The sequence below is a fragment of the Ursus maritimus genome, unplaced genomic scaffold (assembly GCF_017311325.1).
Source record: "Ursus maritimus isolate PB19 unplaced genomic scaffold, ASM1731132v1 scaffold_4, whole genome shotgun sequence".
NCBI classification, from domain to species: domain Eukaryota; kingdom Metazoa; phylum Chordata; class Mammalia; order Carnivora; family Ursidae; genus Ursus; species Ursus maritimus.
Window position 1 is genome coordinate 33,051,477 of NW_024426552.1, and position 24,443 is coordinate 33,075,919.

Consider the following 24,443-nt stretch of genomic DNA (forward strand, 5'->3'; position numbering starts at 1 on the left):
AATGCTCTTAAAATATCTTTTCCTTCTCAGATCTTATATAAACCTCATTTGCAATGTTCTTATTTTTCTCCAAAAGAATTTCATTATAATTATTTCAACTTAAGAAAATAAATAGCTTAACTATTCCTTCCCGGGCTACCGAATGAACGAATTATGTTTGCCCATAACCAGACCTCTGCCTCACTTCCCATGAACCCTGGAACATTTAATGGTCCCAGTCTTTCCAATTTGAAGGTAACAAATTTGGGAGACTTGCACTGTTCCTTTTTTTGCCTTTCACGGTACTTAAAATTAGTGGCCCCCAAAACCTACCACTCTCTAATTTCAATCATGTAGCCTTCATTATTAAAAGTGATTATTAAATGATCACTAGTCTCATGGCTGCCTTAGAAAATGACAATGAGCTTCTGCTGTATTGCCTCAGAGTGCTGGAAAACACACATGCATGCACAAATGTACACATTGCTCAAAATCTAAAAACTAATTTTACCCACAAAATCCAACACAAATGTTAAGGGCTAGAAGTCTTAGGGAATTGTTATGGATTGCATGCTTGCATGCCCCTAAAATTCACATATTGAAATCCTAACCCCAATGTGATGGTAGTAGAAGGTGGGGTGTTTGGGAGGTGATTAGGTCATGACAGTGGAGCCTTCATGAATGGTAGTGCCCTCATGCAAACAGATGGGAGAGAGCTTACTGCTTTTCTCTCACTCTTCTCTGTCAAGTGAGGATACAAGGGGGGAAGACAGAAACCTGCAAATCAGGAAGAGTGCCCTTACCAGACACTGCCTTAATCTCAGACTCCCCAGGCTCCACAACTGTGGGAAATAAATTTCTGTTGTTTAAGCCACTCTGGTGTTCTGTGATAGCAGTCCGAACTGACTAAAACAGGAATCAATCAGCCAAACCTGTCAGTAACTAAACGGAGGTCTAGGTCACTAGTTATTCAGCCAAGAGATTCTCTCTCTCTTTCCTTCACACACGCACGCACGCACGCACGCACGGTGGGGGGGGTGGGTGGCGGCAAGGGGTGGCGGGGGAGAGGGAGAGACAGAGAGTGAGAAAGAGAGAATGAATGAATGCCAATGGACTGGGATTTCGAAAGTTAGGGAAATAAGGAAACAAAAAAAGGTCATACAACACCCAATCTGTTTGTAGCTATTTGCAACTCATTCACATTTTTACTATTTCCAAGGCTGCAAATGAACCTTAATTAAAAAATAAAGTAAAATAAAATAAACCACAATGTCATTAATAAATAGCAATCAATTCACAATATATCCATATGGAAACATCTCTTTGATATCATAAAATATTAAGTGCCTAAAATTTTAATATTTACCATCGTATTTTCAGCCAGAACTTTCCATTAATGCAAATGGTTGTTAATAATATATAATAATGAGCGGTGTTACAAGCTTGAGAAATACCTCGTTCAACAACAACAACAAAAAATTTTTTTGGCCAAAGAAAAAGTGCTCAGACCTGGCGTGAATCACGATGTGAGAGAGCCTCTGTTATATTTTAAAGTGTAAATTCTGTTTTAAGCTTTTCCACTCTACTTGAGAAAGAGCAACGACAAAATTCCCAAATGTCAACACAGATGGAAGTTGAGAGGAACAGCAATGAAATTTAAAATGCAAACTATAACCCCAAAAAAGAAGTACTCTTCTTTAACACTATGATGACTATCCCCAAAGAGGAAAAAAGCCCCATTTTCTGCCATGTTTCTACACAGATATCAGCACAATGAATAGGAAAACATTTATTCCGACTCGGATGAGACACAATATAAAGGCCGTTTATACACACAAACACACATATAATATGTATTTGTATTATAGTCAGAGTTCAAATTTTAGAACTGAGATCTCTATATATATTCCCTACAATCACTTGAAAAACTTGGTATTGTTAAGAGATATTTCAAAATCTACTTCGATGTAAGGCAGAGTGGCTAATGATAAGAAAACAAAGGCTTTCTCCTGGATGCCTCTGTTTACCAGATTTTCCCCCATTAAAAACCTAAATCCCTCTAAAGTATATCATTATTACTGAATTCAGACCCAAAAGCAACTTCGAGAGCTCAACTTACAATGCTGCTTTATCTCAAGCCAAAATCATGATCATTCAGGATGGCAATCCAGATAATCTGTTTCACTCATTTTTAAGGGACCACCTTAAAAAGGAATTTGCTATCTATTAAATGAACTTGAATGAGCCCCTTTTTTTAAATCAGTGAAACAGCCTCTTGTTCTAAGGTTAATACTGTTGTTCAAGAACATTATGTGGACGACTTTAAAGGTTCAGGTGGAAAGTTAAAATTCTGTTCATTAAGAAAACAAAGTCTGGTTTACAATCTAACAAACTAACACAGATTTGAAGTAAAAAATAAGAACTAGAGACGTCTTCTTCTCCTTAGTAATAAAAATAAAATAATATTTTTGTAAACCAAAGTAACATCAACAAATAGAAGGCTTACACATCCCAGCATTTGCTAAGCCATTAAAAAAAAAAAAAAAAAAAAGACATTCCTAGGAAATCTATATAAAATTTTACCAGTGAAGGTGAATGAAGCCAGCAAGGATAGAAATTACTACTGGCCTGGCTGGAAAAGCATGTTGGGCCTGAGGCAAAAGAAGTTTTTTAAATAGGAGAATGTTCTGAAATAGAAAGCATGTTAAATAGAATTGCCCGAGGACGGTTAGGAAATGAAAAATTACACAAACTGCATTGGGAACAGCAACCTGATAAAAGCACAATGCACAAATTACAATCTTCTTCACAAGTAGTATTAGACGTGAGAAAGGTTAAGCTGTATGTGAGAGAGGTTTTGCCGACCACAGGCCACTACATGATAGAAGAATTACTTTCAAGATTTCTAGGGACCCTCCAACAACGATGGTAATAAATATTTCTGTATTTCTAATATTCCAGAACAAGCTGGACCAGACCCCCAGTCAATATCTACTTGCAAAGCACCCCCTGAATAAAAACCTGCATTCTAAGCTCTCTGGAAAACAACTAAAAGACAATAATGTGTTCCCTAAATATATTCTTCTCTTCTTAAATCCAAGACACACATCCAGCACCCCAGGGATACACAGTGAGTCAGCATGTACTGAGCAGTTATAATGTGGACAACACAGTACTAAAGAGAGAAGGAAAACAGCATTCCATTGGAAGAATTTGGCACTTCATGCCCACAAATACTTTTATAAACAGTAATTTTTTTTATTATTACAAGGGTAACTATTAAGTATGAAAAGTGAGCAGGAGCAAAATAAAGAAAAAGTATAAATACTAAAGAAACTACCATATGGACGAAATAAGAAAAGCAAGTAATAAAGAAATGGGCATAAAATACAGAACACTCATGTCCATGCATGCACACCCATCCACATGACAATAGTTTCAAGAGTGATCAAGGAGCAACCCTTCCAACCCTTCTCTCTTACAAGCATAGACCAACTCAGGAATAATGCAAGTCATAATGAGTCACTGCAAATAAGCTAGGTTCTTAGGACAACAACTTTAGGAACAGCTGTCATTGGCTGAGTCAAAGGAAGGCTGGCACATCCTGGAGGATCTAGGGCCATTACAGCACAGAGGAGCTACCTAATCTCACTTTATCAAGAAAGACCAGATTTACTTTGGCTGTTTAGTTTCATTTTGTGTTTGTTTTTGCTTTATGGGACAGATGTAATGCATTTAGCATATGAAAATATGACATAAATAAGAATCACCTAAATGAAAAGGGCACTGTGGACAAGCCATGTCAAATCACTTGGGTAAGACATGGCCACCTAGTCAGCCCCAGTTAATTAAGTATGTGGCATATCTCCATGTTTACATTTATGACATAATACACTTACGTTTCTCTTTCAAGTATTAAGTATTGAAAACAAGTCACCAGTCAATAATTGCTGACTCCCTCTCTTAGGCAAAATCAGAATCACTATGGGAATACTTTCCACTGTTACCAAGAACACAGAGCTGACTAAACCTCTCGCCCTCCTTAATCTTTCACTTCATTGTCCTTATCAGTCATACCAACTCTTTCTATAAAAACTCTTCTGCCAAATATATAATATTGTGAATACACTGGGTTAAACAATATATACTATAAAAATTCATTTTATCCATTTATTTTTATCTTTTCCCATGTAGCTACTAGAAAATTTGAAATTACATTATGTGGCTGATACTGTATTTCTATTGAGTAGTGCTATCCAGGCGAGACATTTAGGGTGCAGTCAGGAGGAGGCACTCAGCATTCACGTGCATTTCTGAGACCTTCCTGACTAGGTGACAATCATCAAAATATCTCCCTGACTCATTCAGGAATGGGTGCCCTTAGCTTACTTACGAATTGCTTTATTGCCTCTAAAAAGAGTCCACAATCCCTTCCAAAATGGGTTTCTCTGTTTTAAAGAAATATGCTGATAGGTTATCAAATGTGATTTATGAACTATTTTAGAGGCTTCCGTTCTTACACAATGTGGCTATTCTTACACAAGCATATTTTGCAACTGAACCATTTTTGCAAGTAAACTTTCACTTAAAAGCAACAAAAACTGTGTAAAAGTCATATGATAACTGCATTATAGTTTTAATGAAGATTAATGATTTAGCTATCATATTCTTTGACTCCTTCCAAAAAAGTCTCAGGCTTTGTCCAAATTCGTCAAGACTCAGTACTTCTTTTATAGAGAAATGATTTTAAGAATTTCAGGCAATTCAAGTGAACTTCTATGTGGTACATACTCCCCTTCCTTAACAGAACAGGATATGCTTTCATCTGTCTTATACTGAATTTTATGCACAAGTATCTACTATAATGCATTTATTTGTTCATCTCCCCAATTAGAGCTCCTGTAGGAGAGGAAGCCTACTTTACTCATAATTGTCCTACTATCACATAGAGAAATGACTGGACAATGCGGATGTTGAAAATAGATTTGTTAAATAAGCAAATTAATAAAACAGCCTATGACTCAGATATGCACATATACCCTGGAACACCAGGGTGGGGAATAATTTTCTCTATGTAGTCATTTTCTATATCTTATCCAAAGACGTATATGCAACATTGAAACTCACAACGCAGATGTAAGAAAAAGTAACTTTGATAATGATAAAATAAAACTCCCTTTACCTACTGTAAGTAGAAAAATCATTGTGACCATTATAAAATTAAATAATGTGGTTAACTATATGAGTCTATATAGGTTATTTATTTTCATATAGGTTATTTATTTTCAAAAAAATCAGAACATATAACTTAAACATTAATAGAATAAAATTTGGCCCATTACTAACTCAGTTTTAAATTGAGGTTGAGGTCATGCTGTGCCTTGCTAATCAAAATATCTGTGAAACAGCAGCACCAGCATCACCTGGGAGCTTCTTAGAAATGCAGATCTCAGACCCAGTGCACATAAAATGATGTACACATAAACTGTAATAATAATTATTATTATTGTGATGATGATAACTTATTATCAGTAGAGTTGGCAGAAGTCTCTTTTAGATACTCAGTGCCTCATATTCATCACAGTGAATAATTAGAATGAACGAATCCTCAAAAGTTCCACTTACCTTTTCTGTTTAAAGATGGGTAAATTCTTAGCTATCTTACTCATAAATTTTACAAATTTTGCCAAACAAATGTGCTAAGAACTTTCATCTCTCAACATCTAAGCAATTTCTGTCTGGAAATTGACATGCTCTGATTTCTATTATATTAATAGCACAATGAATCTGACAAACATCAAAGTAAATATTAAGATTGAAATAAACCAAAGGCTAATTTCAGTTAGATAAAAAGCAGCTAATCTTAAGGAATATTAACATTACTTTAGTTAAGATTTAACACATTCATTCCTATAAGTAAAACAAAAAATTTTTGAAAGTTTGCTTGTTATTTAAGCCAAGTAAACAGACAAAATGAATGCAACTTGATTTTTAAAAGCAGTATTTTTTATAATATAAAACTGAACAATAGGTGATACCAACAAACAGGTGAGTTCTAAGGCATGAAATAAGAAAAACCTTAAAAAGTCAAATTAAAATTCAATCTGCATATGTTTATAATATAAATCAAGTAATGTTATGGCATAAGAAAAAATATGAAAATTAAATATTGAAAAAACTGTAACACAAGATGACAATTGTCATTATTCATATATTTCAGTGATACCTAACTAAACACATTTACTTTTGGCCAGGTGACTTCCTAATACAAGTCTGTCAGTTTATGATCTTTAAAAATAATCAAATACCCATAGGTAATAAAATAAACCTCAACCTAAACCTCAAGCCTTACATAAAAATTTACTCAAAATGAGTCATAGACTGACATGTAAAATGTAAACCAATAAAACTTCCAGGAGAAACATTAGAGGAAATCTTCAGATCCTAGAGCTAGGCAAAGAGCTCTTAGCACAATCCACAGAACAACAACAAAATCGACAAATTGGACTTCTTCAAAATTAAAAACTTTTCTGTTAAAGATCGTCTTAGAAGATGAAAAGGCAAATATTTGCAAAACAAGTATCTGATAAAGAACTTATATCTAGAATACATTTTTTTAAGTCTCAAAACTCAAAGGTAAAAAAAATCAATCCAATTAGAAAATGGACAAAAGGCATGAAAAGACATTTCATCAAAGAGGATCCATAGTTGGCAAGTAACACTTTAAAAGATTTTCAACATAATTAGCTATTAGAAAAATGCTAATTAAAACCACAATGATCTATCATTATACACCTATCAGAACTGTTGACATTAAAAAAAGTGACTATACCAAATGTTGACAAGGATGAAGATAAACTGGATCTCACATATATTTCTGATTGGAATGCAAAATGGCCCAGACACTATGGAGAAGTTTGGCAATTTCTTATAAAACTGAACATATACTCGCCATATGACCCTGCATTCACACTCATAGGCATTTCTCCCAGAAAAGTAAAACCCATATGTAAATATTAATACCTCGACTTTACTGCAATATTTTTAATAGCCAAAAACTAGAAATAATCCACATGTCCTTCAACAGATAAACTGTGGTACATACACACAGTAGAATACTATTCAGTGACAAAAAGGAACTATTAATCTATGCAACTTGGATTCATCTCAAGGGCATTATGCTGAGTGAAAAAAAGTCAATCACCAAAGATTGCATATTGTAGGATTTAATTTTCATACCATTCTAAAAATGAAAAAATAATGTTATAGAGATGGAAAAAAACCACTGGTTGCCAAAGGTTAGAGATGGGGGAAGGGAATAGTGTGAGTATAAAAGAATGAGGACTTTCCTTTAGGGCCATGGAAGTAATAGTTCCGTATCATCATTATGGTGGTGGTTACATCAATATATACTTTTGATAAAATTGCAAAAAAGTAGATACAAAAATTAAGTGCATGTAAAAAATACCTCATGAAATTTGAATGAGGTCTATAGATTGTAACAATACTCACTTCCTGGTTTTGAGACTGCAATATAGTTATGTAAGAATATTGCCATGGAGGAAAGCTTGAGAAAGGGCACAGGAGCCTTCTTTGAACTATTTTGCAACTTCCTATGAATCTATAATTATTTCAAAACATTTCTTTTTAAAATCCAGTCTAATACAATTTGCAGTTTCGAAATTCACTCTATTTTTAAATGTCCTCTAACCTTTTTTTGGCGGGGGTCACTGTTTTTCTGTTTGTTTTTAAAGTCTTCTAGCTCTAAAGGTACTCTGGACAACTACAACAAAACTTCAGTTATTTTAATACTCTTGTTTCTATATACTTCCTGCTTACACATTGTATTTGTGAGTAGAGGTTTACCTAATACTGCATGGATAGCATATAGTTTTCAATAAAGGGCACCTTAGGGAAGTGAAGCAAAAAGAGATCTGTTAGTTTCATTACATTCTTATCGCTAGCAAGCACAATTTTAAACAACCAACATAACACTGCCAACTGAAACGGTCAAGAGGATGAAAGACTCCCACGTGTAAACAACAGCAACAAAAATGTACAAGTAACAAAAGTATCAGAGATTTTTAAAGCAGAAAGAACAGAGCTAGGGAAAGAAAAAAAACATAGAAATGACAAATATGAACTCATTTGTGAACTTCCAAAATCCGGGAGTAATAACCAATCCTCTTGAGAGAAGACTGTAAAACAATTAAAATTTGATAGTAACTCAAACATTAGTTACTCATGATCTAAATAATAGTACAGAACAATTATGGGTAGTAGGCCTATAACCTCTTAGGAGAGAAAACCTATATGACCCCAGACACAGCAATGATCTTCTACTCTGACATCAAAGAGGAATCGCACTCTTCCACAAATTTCTCTTTAGTCCTATTATCAGAGACGAAACACTAAACTTGCCTATGATGATAAAGTCCTATATTTATATAAAAAGTCTGTGCTAGGTATGATGTGAGAATGACAGTCACACATCTCAAGCTTTCAAAAGAAAAGCATAGGAAGGTATACTGTTAAAGCCTCATAAACAGGCAGGTCATTAGATAACAGAGAATTTGTGTTTAAAGTTTGAGTGTAAATTAACTGACATCTTTAATTTAGTTCTTTCTAACCTCACAAACATGATGTAACTTAAAGATAAATCAGATCATTTTTTAATGAACCCAAGAATACATGAAAAGTTACTAGCAATCGACAAACTCATTTCCTCTCAAAATACTCTCATTATTTTTTAAGAGTAATATATCTGTGAAATTAAAAGGAAAAAGACAGTGGTGTTCCTAAGTCTTGGAGCCAGGTAGCTGAGGAGACCCAATCAGCTCATTTTGGATCACAGCAGTCAAAAGTTTCTATAGTCCTCTAAGAAAATAATCCAGAAAAAATACAGATCAGGTTTAGAAAAGTGAAAGCCATAACTCAGAGATTGGTGATATTGAGGGATGTGGCTATAGACTTGAGAGAAATGAAAACACCTGGGTTCTACTCAGAAGGTTCTTTCTGTACACAGATGTGATATTAGGGAACTACAACATATAGTCTCACTAAGACTTAATCTTAGGCAGCAGTAGTGTCCTTTTGGAGCAAAGGAAAGAGGTCTGGGATGATCCGATAGATGAAGCCAAAAAGGACTTTCTCAAGAAGGTGTGTATAACGAAAAGCCTTGACTATCAAGGTTCACTTTCAGCTAAGAATGACCATGGGACAGTTCTGGTCAATAATTTGTAAACTGAAAGACCTAGATGGAGTTTACAGGAAATCTAACACATGCTTGACTAAAATGGACAGAGTAAGCTAGCATGAATGTGCTCCTGCTGGGAAGACAGATGTGGGGCCTAGATGTGCCCCGCCATCTTCTAAGCGTAAGAATAAAGACCATGAGAAAAGGACCGTAGAGCAGAAAGATAAAGGATGGCTCAGTGCTAAAGCCCAAACCATTCAGCTTCTCTTTCTTTGTGAGAAACACAAAGTTTCTTTAATAACTCAGTTTGTGGGATTTTCTGTTAATTGAGGGCACGTTGGGTTTTCTGTTACATAGACCTACATGCATAACTGACTTTATTATGCTTCTGTAACAAAGAACGTACCTGTATTACGCAGTGATTCATAATTCAATATAACCTGTGGCTGTTGTTTATAATTTATGAAAATGAAAATAAATTAGATATGATATTAAGTAACATATGATTTCATTCGTAAAAGAAATATTTAATTCTCATTTGCTAAATATTTGGAAAACTTCCAGGTTACCTATACAAGAAGTGTACCTGTATACTTGGTTTCTGATTATCGTATTTTATTTATTTTTTTTAAATTTTATTTATTTCTTTGTCGGAGAGAGAGAGCACAAGCAGGGAGAGCGGCAGGCAGAGGGAGAAGCAGGCTCCCCTGCTGAGCAAGGAGCCTGATGCAGAACTCGATCCCAGGACCTTGGGATCATGACCTGAGCCAGAGACAGACGCTTAACCAACTGAGCCACTCAGGAGTCCCTCTGATACATACCCAGGACCTGTGACTCATTGTGATTTCTGTTCAATGGATCTACTAAAACACACATAAATATTCCATTTTTCTGTTTTATACATCTCATTGCAAAATCAAACATACTAAAAATAACTGAAATAATCAAGTAAAGAGAGAGAAAAGACAAGGCAAGACACAGGATTTAAAATTTTATTCTTACTAATAGATTATATATTCAGATCTCACTGGACAATTCTTTCATTTTCAAACTTTTAAGCTGCAGCTATATATTTTTTCTTATTTTCCAAGTTATTTCTGTTTATCAGTAAACTTGATATGACCATTCCTCCAACCATCCAAAGTTCAGGAGGAAGAAAATCCCTGTAGCCGTTTGATGCCCAAGAATATGAACAGTTAGCAGTCAGATGAAAGACGAGAAAAGACGGAAAAGGAAGATCAAAAGAAGAGTGATTGTGAGCTTCTGCAGGCTAGCATTTACCTCTCGCTCTAAAGGGAGCTTTGTGCTCATTATATCCGGGACTCGTCTTGCCTTCAGCTTATAGTAAACAGGCAATTGCCTTCTCATTTCCTCTCCAAATTAAGGATCAAAGTTTAAACATATTCTTTTCCTTGTATACTAGACTATGATTAAAATTACCACCTCCTCACCTCATTCACACAATGGCTCCACTAGGAAAAAAGAAAGAACCCCCTAAAGTAAAGATGCCATCCAACAAAATGGAAGAGTTGTGGAGAATCTCTGGTCCTGTTACTTATCTGATGGTTGATTTCAGGATACAGCATTAAAGAAGCTAACAATAATAAAATCTTTTGAAAATAATATCCTAGTGAATATTTATGATGGAAGGCTGTTTTGCTTATAATATTATCATCATCAAATAACTATTATTTATTTACTGAGGATCTTTAATATATCCCTAGTTCTCAAGGCACTCCTAGAAGGTAGGTCCCATCCCATTTTTTTCAGAAAAGGAAACTGAGGTTCACAGAGGTTGATTAATTTGTCCTCAGATTCAAAGCGATTAGCACACGAGAGCTCAAGTTCAAGCTTCATCTTGCTCTTATACTTTGCAACATATACACAGCAATATTTCTATAAATTTCCCCATTTTACATGTTAGGGAACTAAATTCAGAATAGAAATTATTCTAATCATTTAAATATCAAAAACACTAGTTTCACAAGTCCTTACAACAACATCAAATAAGATGCAACGTAATTATATAATAAATTAATGAATGTAGGTCATCTAATAACGTGTATTTAATGTGGTTTTACCTTTTATTAATGTACTCAGTTCCTGTTACTCTAAACACAAAACAGAATATGCTGCTTTTGGATGTTAAACACAAAAGAACCCTGGATTCAAAACAGTGGTAAGCATCTACTGACGGGTAGACATCACAAGAAGAGAATGTACTCTTTAGTAAAAAATAAACTGACTTTAGAATGAACTGGTAGCAGCAATTCTCTCCAATGAAAACACTTTCATGTTTTCCTTTAATATCTATAAATGTATAATTGAAGTTTAATACATGCTTTCAAATAACAGCAGCATGATATTCTTATCAGTCTAAAACTATAGCACATTTCACAGGGACTATATTAACATCTCGCTGACTACCTAGGGCCAGCTTGGTGGGAGCTGAACTGAATCCTCTAAGAAGTTATCACATAAAGAGTCATTTCTCAGGAGGTGGTACAGCAGGCACCGGAACCCAAACTAAACCAAAATGCTCCATCAAGTCATTTTAAGGCACTTTGAAAATGAAAAGAGGTCAGAGCCTCTTGCCCATCACCGTAGAAAATTCAGGAGTAAATGGAGTTAGTACAGAGCTCAGCTGCAAAGGGCAAATAAATCTACTAGTACAGAAGAGTGGGCAAGATACATCTTGTAATCTTTAGATTTTTCCCTGCCTTCTAGAATCACTGACATTTGACTTTCCTCAGAGCCAACAAGTTGGCCAGGCACTGAGAAAAAAGTGCACCATGCAGCTATGATATACTTCTGTGCTGTGAGAATCAATTTTTGGTGTGGCTGCTGACACACCAAATCCAAAGTGCTTCCAACTCTGATTAGCTACCAATGTAAAAGCTATTTTCATTCCTAACAAAACAGAGATGTTCACTGTAATTGTAAAACTTAGTATACTTGGGGTCACAAAAACCTCTCCTCCCATCCTTGGGCACACAATTTGACATCAGGCTCTCTCAAACTGAACATCCCTTTAGTGACTAAACCTTTAGGCTCTGTGGAAATATCTAATTAATGATTTTCTTGATTTTCTCTGGTTATCTTTAGCTCTTTACTTGAACATATATTTCCCTTCCCTAGACTGTCATACATAATCCTCTGGTAACTACCGCTGCTTCTCTGTTCATCCCAGTATTCCCCACATTTTTAGCTTAAGGTAAGTTGACCTGAGACTCACTGCTATGAAAAAACAGAAAAATAGACTCAGAACATATTCATGCAAATACTATACTGCTTCCTATTAGCCAGGTATAATTCTATGGACTGAGAAGACAATAGTAAACAAACAATACAGAAAAAGTGCCCACCCACAGGAGCAAACGATCTAGCCGGGGATACAGAAGAGCAGAAAGACAACTACATTACAGTGGATGAACATCCTTAGGATGGGGTGTTCAAGGTGGTAGACAAGAAGTGAGGCTCCTCAGACAGCCTGGAATTTCATAAGGATGGAGAGAAATTAGGGAAGGAATATATTTCTAAGCTGTTTCCAGAAGCACATAGAGGAACATAAAAGATAGAAGCAAAGTATCCAAAAAACAGAATGAACAGCAAGTACAAAAGCACAGCTGGAACCATGTCTACCAAAACATGTGGCTTCCAACGCAGAATATTCTGGCACACTGCCAACTGATATCCTTCAAACATTTGTTAAAGATCTATTTAATGCGGTAGAGGAAAATTATATTCATAAAAATATATAAAAGGGTTCACTTATTAATTCATTTCCACTGAGCTAAAGGAGTCACTTCTGATAAAAATAAAAAATGTTTCCAATTCTTAATCTCTCTTGCCTTTTATTCATGATTTTTCTAGACCCCTACCTTCTTGTGAGCCCACACAAATGAAGAAACGAAAATCTTCAATATTAAAAAAGAAGTGCATGCATAAAATGGACATGTTTCCAATTTATTCTAGTGATATTTTAGTGCCCCTTACAGAATGGCCCTTAGACATCTGAGCTGCCTCTCTAAACCCTCAGGCCCCCTCTGGTTAGATGGTACAGAGTGAGAAGAAAGGTCCAAAAATGAGGCTAAAAAGGGAGACAGAGACCAGATAATACAGAATCTTGCACATCATGAGAAGTAGCCATGGGGAATTGTTGAGGACATTTGAAAAAGGTGGAGCAACTATGAGGCTGTTTTTGTAAACCAGGCCAGAGATGTTAGCAACTTGAGTAGGATGATAGCAGTAGGAATATAAAGTGACATGTAGTTGAAAAACAGGAGCTATCATCAATTCTACTTGGAGATAAGACAATTATCATATGATTTCTCTCATCTATGGAACATAAGAACTAGGAAGATCGGTAGGGGAAGAAAGGGAAGAAGAAAGGGGGGGTAATCAGAAGGGGGAATGAAGCATGAGAGACTATGGACTCTGAGAAACAAACTGAAGGCTTCAGAGGGGAGGGGCATGGGGGAATGGGATAGGCTGGTGACGGGTAGTAAGGAGGGCACGCATTGCATGGTGCACTGGGTGTTATACGCAACAAATGAATCATCGAACTTTACATCAGAAACCAGGGATGTACTGTATGGTGACTAACATAATATAATAAAAAAACATTAAAATCAAAAAAAAAAGAAGAAGAAAGAAGAGGTGAGAATTAAGTATAGGTGTTAAGTTTTTTAGGCTTGAGCACTTGATAGATAAGGATACCACACATGGAGATAGCTTATAAAGCGACAAACAGGTTTGGGATGAAAAACCCGAAGTTTGGTTTACACATGTTGAGTTTTGCACTTCTAGGACATCAGAATGAAGGTATTTATAAATATGACTGAGACCAGGAGATTTGAGGTCGAAGATAGATGTGGGCAGCCTCAGTACATAAATGGAATCTATGGGATGGAGGAAAATGCCTAGGGAAAGTATAGAAGTAGAAATACATAAAAGGACATAAGGAAGAGCCCTGAGAATCTCTTATGTTAAATGGTCAGAAGGAGAGGAAAAACCATCAGAGGTAATAGAAGAAAAGCAAAAGATTTTCATGGCTTCTAGTAACAAGAAGTGGCCCAAAATGTCCAATGCTAGAGATAAAGAAGGAAAGAGGTATCCACTAAATTACCAAGAAGTCATTGTTTGTGAAACCTATTGAAAATAGTTCTAGAAAGAAGATTAATCCCAGCTTCAGTACTACTAGCCATGTGAATTTAAGCACTTGACCAAATCTCAGGTTCTTCCTCTGTACGTCATGAAAAATAAAAACCCTTCCTGCCTCGTGGTTTTGTCATCAGGATTAAATTAAAATCTAAAAATACTATATAAACTTTAAACAGAGGGTATACAAGTGCTACTGCAACTGTGCTGTTCTTTAAGCTGTTCACAAATGTCAATTCTCTGTTTCACACCCATGGCTCAGAAGTCACATTTGACTTACACTGGCCAATATAACATGTCAGCAGAAGTGACTCAGTCTTAGGCAAAAGCTGTAAGAAACAGTGCATAGTTTAACATGTTCTGTATTCCGTACAGCTAACATTATAGCAGCATGTTTCAAAAAGAAGCTTTCATCATCCTAAATCCTTGAGTGATGACCATGAGGACAGCCTGACACACACTGGCATGTAATATAGGGACAATTAATCTTATTGTTTTAAAACACTAAGATTTTGAAATTATGATCACAGCAAATAATTGCAGTATAAATAACAGGTGAAAAAAGGACAGCCAAAAGGAAAATCCCATCTTAGAAGGTAATCAATGAGACATCATTGAGACTATCACACACACTAATGTACTAATTTTTATGTCACAGAGTAATTCATTAATCCTCACACTTGATTTGACATTCTTACAGTTAAAGAGAAGGTAAACAAGAACAACAAATGTACATAACAGAACTGTTAATGAGATAACTTTAGTTGGGAAAGGATGAGACAGTCCATCAATGTCAAGAAACTACCTCCCCCATCGTCATTCTTAAATACCGTTGTTTGTGCCCTAAATTTTCTTCACTCCTCAGTAGGAGTGACACACTCCTTTCTGTTAGGCCAAAGACACAATGTCCCACTGGGTTATTAGAAATAAACAGAAAATAGAAAAAGTAACCAGCACCAAACTTTATGAGTGAAGAATTTTTTTATTCTTCACATGTTAACAGTAAAAGTTGCTACTGCCAAATGCCAAATTACTATTTGATATGCCTAAAGGGAACATGTGTGCTGGAAAATGGCAATTACTCAGAACCAAGGCCAGAAGTAGAATCCAGGTCAGAGTGAGGCACAAGGGCCCACTAGACTAGCCTTTTCACCAACAACACTGGATTGCCCTCACTTCCTTATTCTGGCCTTTGCCCCTCTCATTAATTTTGACAAACCATGAAAGAGGATCATAACTGCTTCAATCCCAATGGAGTTGAAGTGAATTACATGAAAGAAACACTTAACAAGGGTTGTTCGTCAGCTGTGACCTTTTTCTGTTTTAAAGAAGGTGGGGAAACATAAAACATCCACAAGTCTTCTTTTAGAAACGTCTTTTGTCATTTACAAAGCATACATTTAGGATCGTCATTAATAAGCACATCAAAAAAGTCTGACCACCATCATGTGCTCTAAAATTTTTTGACTATTTCTAAATCAAATCCAATTTTGAACCATGAAGATTATGCAGTCACTTTGAAAGCGTAAATTGTAAATACTGAAAGCAATTTCATAAGGCTGTGTAAGGGCCCAATCACCTGATTAACTGAGCAACAGTTCAAAGTGACTACTTTGAGGAGGGCTCATTCATTAGGACATATAAGCTCTGCAATGAGATGCTATATTGAACTTTGCGTCCCCCGCTTCTTTTGTTCATAGGGAATCCTTACTAAACAGTTGTTGGATTAGATCCAAGTAGTAAGTGACAATGCCAAGTCGTGAACCTATGATTTTTTTTTCCCAAATTCCAAATCAACCCTGTTTCATTACCCCCAATACTGCTTCTTGCCAATAACTAAAGAGCCATTTTCTGGAGCACCTGGGTGGCTCAGTCAATTTAAGCATCTGCCTTCCACTTCCACTCAGGTCAAAATCCCAGGGTCCTGGGACCCAGCCCACATTGGGATTGCTTCTCCCTCTCCCGCTCCTGCTCCCCTTGCTTGAGCTCATTCTCTCTCTGTCAAATAAACAAATAAAATCTAAATAAATAAAGGCAATATTCTATTACTTGAAAATGTGACTATGCATATTCTGTTGCCATAGTAGTTTTCCTCCTGGAGTCACTTGGCTAAAAGGGCAGAAACCATTAAATCACAATGTGCTTATCTCACAAATGTAACTACTATCACTAGCATAACAACTATTTTAATCTTAAAAACTATACCTTTGAAGTTGAGCTGACTACTAGAATTATTATCCCAGCAACTTAATTGTGATAAACCAATTTACTATAGCATGATAGAGGACAAACTAAAGCTAAAGCTCCTACATCGGCCTCTAGAAGTTTGGCCTTCCGGGCCTTTCTCCCTCTTCAGGATGGCAATGCCAAACACAGGCAAATGTTGCTGACAAATGTTGCTGTGCGTTTACTCATCAATGCTGGCCCGCGGGAGCGGGAAATAAAGTGGCCAAGATACGCTTAATCCCCCCCTGAGAGAGGAAATACTAACAAGGAAAGAACAGAAGCTGCCTGAAAGAATCCTGTTGGACATAAAATCACAGTATTTGCAATGAAATAAACGAAAACTGTAAACGCGCGATTACACACGCCGGGTGTTGCGCACACGCTAACTCACAGGGCAACTCTGTGAATGGAAAGGTCAGAAAACCTGCAGTGGCTTTGCCTCGCTCGGTATCGCGCCTGAAGAAACTAGTGCTGGGAGCCAAAGCACGTACCCAATGGCGCAAACCGAGGATTGGAAAGGAAGGGACAGGGGATAAGGAAAGTTTATTCGGCACTGTCACGTCTGGTCCGGGGGCCGGAGTTATCAAACCACTACTCTGGAAGCCACTGGAACCAGGTAACTAAATCAACCCGACGCCCACCCAAAGAAGTTGCTACCCTCTAGGGTTGGGGGCGGGCCAGCGCAGGACGGGGCGGGGCCCAAGAGGCGGGGCCGCTAAGGGGCGGGGCCTGCGCTCACAGGAGCTAAGGGGCGGCCCCAGCCCAGAGCCCGCGCCTGGAACGCAGCCTGTCCCGCTGAGAGGAGGGGGGCGGGGGATGGGGGCGCGAGAGCTGAGGTGGCGTCAGGCGGTACCTGCGCTGGAAGTCCTGGGCGAAGGGCTTCAGGTACGGGTCGATCTCCAGAAGCCGAGCTAGTTCCGGCACGTCCGCCAGGGCTTCAGCCAGCGCCGCCTCGGAGCAGTCGGCCCGAGCCTCGGAAGCCGCCATCTTCTGCTGCAGCCCGAGTAGCCGAGCCCGAGAGGGTCGATTGGAAACTGAGCGGGAACTGGAGCTCTAGCTGGGAGGAAGACGGTGAAGGCGGAGCCGGAGGACGCTGGGGCGAGCTTCTGCGGCCCAGGGCCCTTTATAGCCGGAGAGAACGGCCGCCTGCCCCCCCTCCCCCGGCGGCGGGGCGGAGCGGGACCCAGGGTGATTCCCGGACGCACCTCCCGAGCGGGGGGTGAGGCGTCCAGGGCCCTCCGCCCACTCACGCGGCTAGCACCTAAAGGCCGGGGAGACCTGCCCCTTCCTCCCCAGCCTCTTCCCGGCTTGGCCGAGGCCACCCTGGCAGGCGGGTCCCAGGCGCCGTAGCTCAGCCTTGCCCTCCCTTACCCTGATCCGTACTTGGCTCCAGCGCTAGCCCTCCGCTTTTCTTCCTGTAAACAACTCCAACTGGTGGCATCCTTTTCAAATGGATGTGTGATTTTCTTGGAGGGGACCTTCTCAAAGTTCTGAGAATTTCTTGTTGGGGCAGTATTGCAGACAGATCAAATAAATTCACTGTGAGGGCAACAGTCAAGTATGGATATAGTAATACCTTTGAGAATGTTCACATCATTGTCTAACCAGAACTCCTGGAAAGGTCCCAGGGATACTATGATGTTCTGGTAAAATTCTCTGGGTTGCCAGCGGCAAAGAAGTGAAACCAAGGCAAGAACTTTACACATTTCCCATACCTCAAAAAGAAACAAAAGAAAAAGGGGTAAAAACAAAAACACCTTTTTACTTTTGTTTACAATTGTAACAAACGTTTTTCAACGATTAAACTGAACTATCCTTGATAAGACAAAGGGCATAGGGAACAACATTACATTGGATTTCAACTGTACCACTTACTAATGAAGTGCTAATGCAAGATAGCTCTCTTCCTCTTGGCTTAAGAAGGGGGAACCCTATGTAAACTTCCCCAATTGGAACTTGCCTATGTTCTTTCATTCCCATTAACTGGCTTCTAGCTCATCGATTCTTTTTGGAGAATACAGTATTGTATGTACATAGAATTGGACCTACCAACCCAGGAGTTTCCAACTGCTTTGAACCTAGGAACTGGAGAGACTTGAGTCTCTTTCCCAGTTAGGATTTGGGTATGGAGAATCCTGGGGGCTATGGAGAAGGAAGAGTGTTGATTAGCAATGGCCTTGAATTTCAAAACATTTTTTGTGAAGGGGTTAATAAAGGACTTGATGAGAGATACCTAGCAATAGAGGACCTCAAAGCGAAAGTGTGCAGGACTTGGACAACCTTCAGAAAGGCATGTCTTATTTTCCATGAAGATGACAGCATGCAAATGTTGGTAAAATACAAAACACTGTAAAACAACACTTGAAATGCAGAAGCAAGTTACCCAGTAGACCCACAAATCTATCTCCAATCCTAAACTTCTCTCAGAAATCCACCTTTGTATCACTGTCTGCCTACTGAAATCTCCACTTAGCTGGCCAGAAGTCCTAAACCAACTATCTCCAAAATACACCCTAAATGAGTCTTCTCATCCTTTGTGCTGTCACTTATACAAGCAGCCTCTCATTTGGACTGACATATCTAACTGGTTTCCCTCTTTACTCTTTCTCACCTCTAATCCATTGTCTAGTGTTTCTCAAGCTTTAATGTGCATATAAATCACTTGAGGATATCACTAGAAGAACTTAGTCTCATTTAGTTCTGGGTGGTACTGAGATTTGCAATTCTAACAAGCTCAGAGGTGATGCAGCTCTTGCTGGTTAGGGGCATAGTGTGAATAGTAAGGCTCTACCCAAGGAATAAATCATACAACTTAAATGACATGCTGGTTCACTCAGAGTTAAATATAAACTTCTCACCATTCCCTAACAACCCTTGTATAATCTGGTCCCTGACTATGTTTCCACCACTTTTCTCGTCACCTTTTCTCATCTTATCAGGCTTTACTATTCTTTGGAAATACTGACTTTCCTGGGACTCACTGAGAACTTTTGTAGCCTTTGAGATTTTTTATGTGGCCTTCTCTGTTGGGAATTCTCTTAATGACTCAGCTCTACAGGGCTGGTTTCTTCCCAGTATTCTTTGAGATCTCAGCATAAATGTCAACTCATCTTGAGAAGCCTCTGCTTCCACTACTTAAATAAGATTCCTCAGCATCTATTATAGCACTTTCTCTCCTATGCAGCAATTAACAAAGTTTAGTTGTTTCTTTTTCTCTCTCTCTTTTTCTCTTTTACATATTGATCTCCCCACCCTTTAGAATGTAAACTCCAAGAGAGCAGGGACCTATTCCGTCTTATTCACTACTGAGCAAGTACTTAATGAAGTCCCATGTGACAGCCAGTTCAGTTTCCTAGGTACTGGGATTAATTGGTAAACAAGACAAGTCCCAGTTGTCATAAAGCTTACATGGGGGGTTCAGGGAGAGAATGTCAACTAACATGAGAAATGCTTCTCAAAACCTATCAATGCCCAATTGTAATACATGCAATAGTAATAAATGTACAGAATTAAAATTAAGCTAATATGTCTGCTTTAGTTCTGGTGGTAAAGGAGGGCCTCTCAGAATGGACATTTAAGCTGAAGTGTAACGACAAGGAGCAAGCCATGAGAGGAAGAGCATTCCAAGTAAAGAGTTTACAATGGGGTTGAGTTGATTTAGTCACAGAAATGTTCTAAAACTGGATGAAGCAAACGTTACACAATTCTATAAGTTACCAAAAATCATTGAATTATACATTTAAAGCAGGTGAATTTTATGATGTAAATTACACTCCATGAAGGTAGTTAAAAATTTTCTCTTATATAAGACTGTAAGAATCTCCTTACACGGTATGTAATGGCTAGCAAGTTATGTTATCCCAGTCTCCAAACTGATACCCACTTATTTCTGGATTAAATTCAGCAGAGGCAGTAGCCAGCTAAACTTCCCCTCTACACTTGCCAAGCCTCTCAGAGGACCCTGGAGGTACAGACTGTCATTTTATCATCAGACTTGCTCACCCTCTAACCTCTCTACTTCGATGGCCAAATGGTCGGTGTTCAATGTGATGGTAATTGTCACTGCCTGGAAGTCAGAGTGAGGCAAACAACTTTTTTTCTGAGACAGTGCTTAATGGTTTTTAGATGATAATGATTTTCAATTACTTTTGTGGCAAGTTGGATGAGAATCGGTGCCCTAAAGGTGAAAGGCTCTCACTTCTGTGACAAATCCTCTGAACACCTTTTCCTCTCCATTAGAACTTAAACAATTTTCTTTGGTCTCCAACTACCCAATCAAAATGGCAGTTTTTATTTCACTCAGAGTTACAGGCTTCCTTTATGCCCTCATGTTATCTCTAGTGATTATTTTATATATGTGAAATTTTCAGTACTTCTCAATTGTCCCTTATTTGAAAATTTTGCAAAACTTTTAGGCATAAAATCTTGTAAGAAAGGATCAGATAGCTGAGCCTATCATAATAGACTTATTCTAGAAGAAGACTGTAGTGCTTCTTTAGAATAATAGCTAATAATAATAGCATACTGCTTTCCACAGTCGCACCGTTTTAACCATTGTGTGGTGGGGTGTGTATGTGTAAAATCCTTAGTTAACCCCATGATGAAGGTACACAGAGATGAAGAAAATCACTTAAGGTAATACAGCTATAGTAGGAATCAGTCAGTTTTTGAATCCAGGTACACTTTTTACAGTCTATGATTTTAAGAGCTATTTTATCCTACCTCTTAGAAAGATGAATATGAAGACAAATTTGTAGAAGAGTTTTTTTTAAGACTTCAAGACAAAAATTAGACACAATTTAAAACACCGTGTATCTATCAACCTTACCTGAATGAAACCCAGGTCCCTGGCTAATTTAACTGGTCCACAACAAAATGAAGAATGAGGAAGTGGACAAAAAATAAAAAGACTTTTTACGTGTAAAATTTAAGTCACAAAGGCCATGGATTAAAGCCTCATGTAACTACCATTACCTATTGCAGTGGCTTGAGTGGTGGCTTCCCAGAAGATACGCCCATGTCTGAATCCCCAGGCCCTGTGAATGTTAACTGTTTGGGAAAAGGGTCTTCACAGACAGAATTAAGTTACGGATCTTTAGATGAGGAGATCATCCTGGATTATCTAGATTATCTGGTTCCTAAATCCAATGAGTGTCCTTAGAAGAGACATGCAGAGCAGACAGACACAAGAAGAAAAAGTGACCATGAAGACAGAGATTGGAGTGATATAGACAGAAGTCAAAGAATGTCAGTAGGCACCAGAACCTGGAAGAGGCAAAGAATGGATTCTCCCTAGAACCTCCAGAGGATGTATGGCCCTGCTGATAACTTGATTTCAGAAAACTGATCTCCAAAACTATTAGAGAATATACTTTTGTTATTTAAATCATAGAAGAACTGCTTTAGGACATTAATTAGCATATTTATATACCATCTACTTAACAAAAGAAATTCGAGGTGACTAATAAAAATACTTGGGGGGGGTGCCTGGGTAGCTCATTTAGTTAAGCGTCTGCCTTCGGCTCAGGTCATGATCCCAAGGTCCTGGGATCAAGCCCCACATCAGGCTACCTGCTCAGAGGTGAGTCTGCTTCTCCATTTCCCTCTGCCTCTCTGCCATTCTTGTGAGTGCAAACTCTGTCTCTCTCTCTCAAATAAATAAAATCTTTAAAAAAGATACTTTGAATAAGTAAAATGATACATGACAAAAGCAAAAAACAAAACAAAACAAAAATCTCAGGATAGAGAAAATCTATGGCATTTGAGTTCCGACCTTAGTTCTCTGGTGCTCAGTAGCAAAAGCAAAGAGGAAAGATATTAATTTTTGTAACTCTGTAAGCTTTAAATTGTCCCTTCCATTTAGAAATGGCACTGCAAAATGAGATGTCACCTCATACCTGTCAGAATGGTTAAAATTAGCAATACAAGCAACAACAAGTGTTGGTGAGGATGTGGGGAAAGGGGAACCCTCTTACACTGTTGGTGGGAATACAAACTGGTGTGGCTACTCTGGAGAATAGTATGGAGATTCCTCAAAAAAGTTAAAAATAGAATGGACCCTACAATCCAGCAATTGCACTACTAGGTATTTACCCAAAGGACACAAAAATACTGATTTGAAGGGACACATGCACCCTGATGTTTATAGCAGCATTATTGGCAACAGCTAAATTTTCAAAAGAGCCCAAACATCATCCATTGACTGATGAATGGATAAAGAGGTGAGATACAGATAGATGATAGATAGATAGATAGATAGATAGATAGATAGATAGAGATAGATGATATTACTTAGCCATCAAAAAGAATGAAATCTTGCCATTTGCAATGACATGGATGGAGCTCGAGCGTACTACGCTAAGTGAAATAAGTCAGTCAGAAAAAGACAAATGCCGTATTTCGCTCGTGTGGAATTTAAGAAACAAAACTGATGGGCATAGGGGAAGGGAAGGAAAAATAAAACAAGATAAAAACAGAGAGGGAGGCAAACCATAAGAGACTTTTAACTATCAGCAACAAACTGAGGGTTGCTGGAGGGGAGGTTGGTGGGGGGATAGGGTAATTGGGTGATGGGCATTAAGGAACACACTTCATGTAATGAGCACCTGTTATCATACACAACTGATGAATCACTGAATTCCACCCCCAAAACTAATAATATATTATATGTTAACTAAATTAAATTTAAATTAAAAATTGTTTTAAAAGAATGAAATCTTGCCATTTGCAATGATGTGGCTGGAGCTAGAGTGTACTATGCTAAGCAAAATAGTCAGAGAAAGACAAATACCATAATATTTTACTCATATGTGGAATTTAAGAAGCAAAACAAATGAACATGGGAGTGGGGAGAGAAAAGAGGGACACAAACCAGAAAACAGACTCTTAACATAGAGAACAAACTGAGGTTTGCTGGAGGGGAGGTAAGCAGGAAGATGGGTTAAATGGGAGATGCACTTCTTATGGTGAGCACTGGGTGTTATATGTTATATGTTATATGTAAGTGATGAATCATAAAGTTCTATTACTGAAACTAATTTACTACACCATATGTTAACTAACTGAAATTGAAATAAAAACTTGAAAAAGAGATAGGTATTGAGGAACATTTTGAACCATGTACTCAAAAGCCAATTTTATTTTTATTTTTTTAAAGATTTTATTTATTTATTTGAAAAAGAGACAGAGGGAGAGAGAGAGCATGAGCAGAGAGAGGGGTAGAGGGAGAAGGAGAAGCAGACTCCTCACTGAGCAGGGAGCACGATGTGGGGCTTGATCCCAGGACCCTGACATCACAACTTAAGCTGAAGGCAGATGCTTAATCAACTGTCACCCAGGCGCCCCCTGGAAGCCAATTTAAGAAAAACAGAAGGACCGGGGCACCTGGGTGGCACAGCGGTTAAGCGTCTGCCTTCAGCTCAGGGCGTGATCCCGGCATTATGGGATCGAGCCCCACATCAGGCTCCTCCGCTAGGAGCCTACTTCTCCCTCTCCCACTCCCCCTGCTTGTGTTCCCTCTCTCACTGGCTGTCTCTATCTCTGTCGAATAAATAAATAAAATCTTTAAAAAAAAAAAAAACAGAAGGACCTTTTCAAATAGTTTCTTCTTATGGATAGCAGCATGATAAGGCAAGGATACAGACTTAGGAGTCAGCCTGCCTGGGTTTGGATCTTAACTCTGCTACTCACTAACTGTGATCATGGGAATTTATTTGTGCCTCAGTTTCCATTTCTATAAAGTGGGAATGATAATAGTACCTGCTTTCATATTGAGGAATTAAATGACTTAATACATATAAGATACTTAAAACTGTATGTAACATATAATAATGACTTAATAAATGGTAATATTTATATTTCTGCAAAGGCAATACTATAGCAA

At 38.0% G+C, this 24,443-nt stretch overlaps 1 protein-coding gene across 1 annotated transcript in view; it reads right to left on the reverse strand.

The window, feature by feature from the left end:
- Positions 1–17,685, reverse strand: part of GBE1 (1,4-alpha-glucan branching enzyme 1) — a 260,274-nt gene extending 242,589 nt beyond the window's left edge. The window contains exon 1 of the mRNA XM_040621100.1: positions 17,415–17,685. Coding sequence (XP_040477034.1) covers positions 17,415–17,548 — 134 coding nt within the window. The 5' untranslated portion in view covers positions 17,549–17,685. The remainder of the gene's footprint in view (positions 1–17,414) is intronic.
- Positions 17,686–24,443: the final 6,758 nt, after the last annotated feature.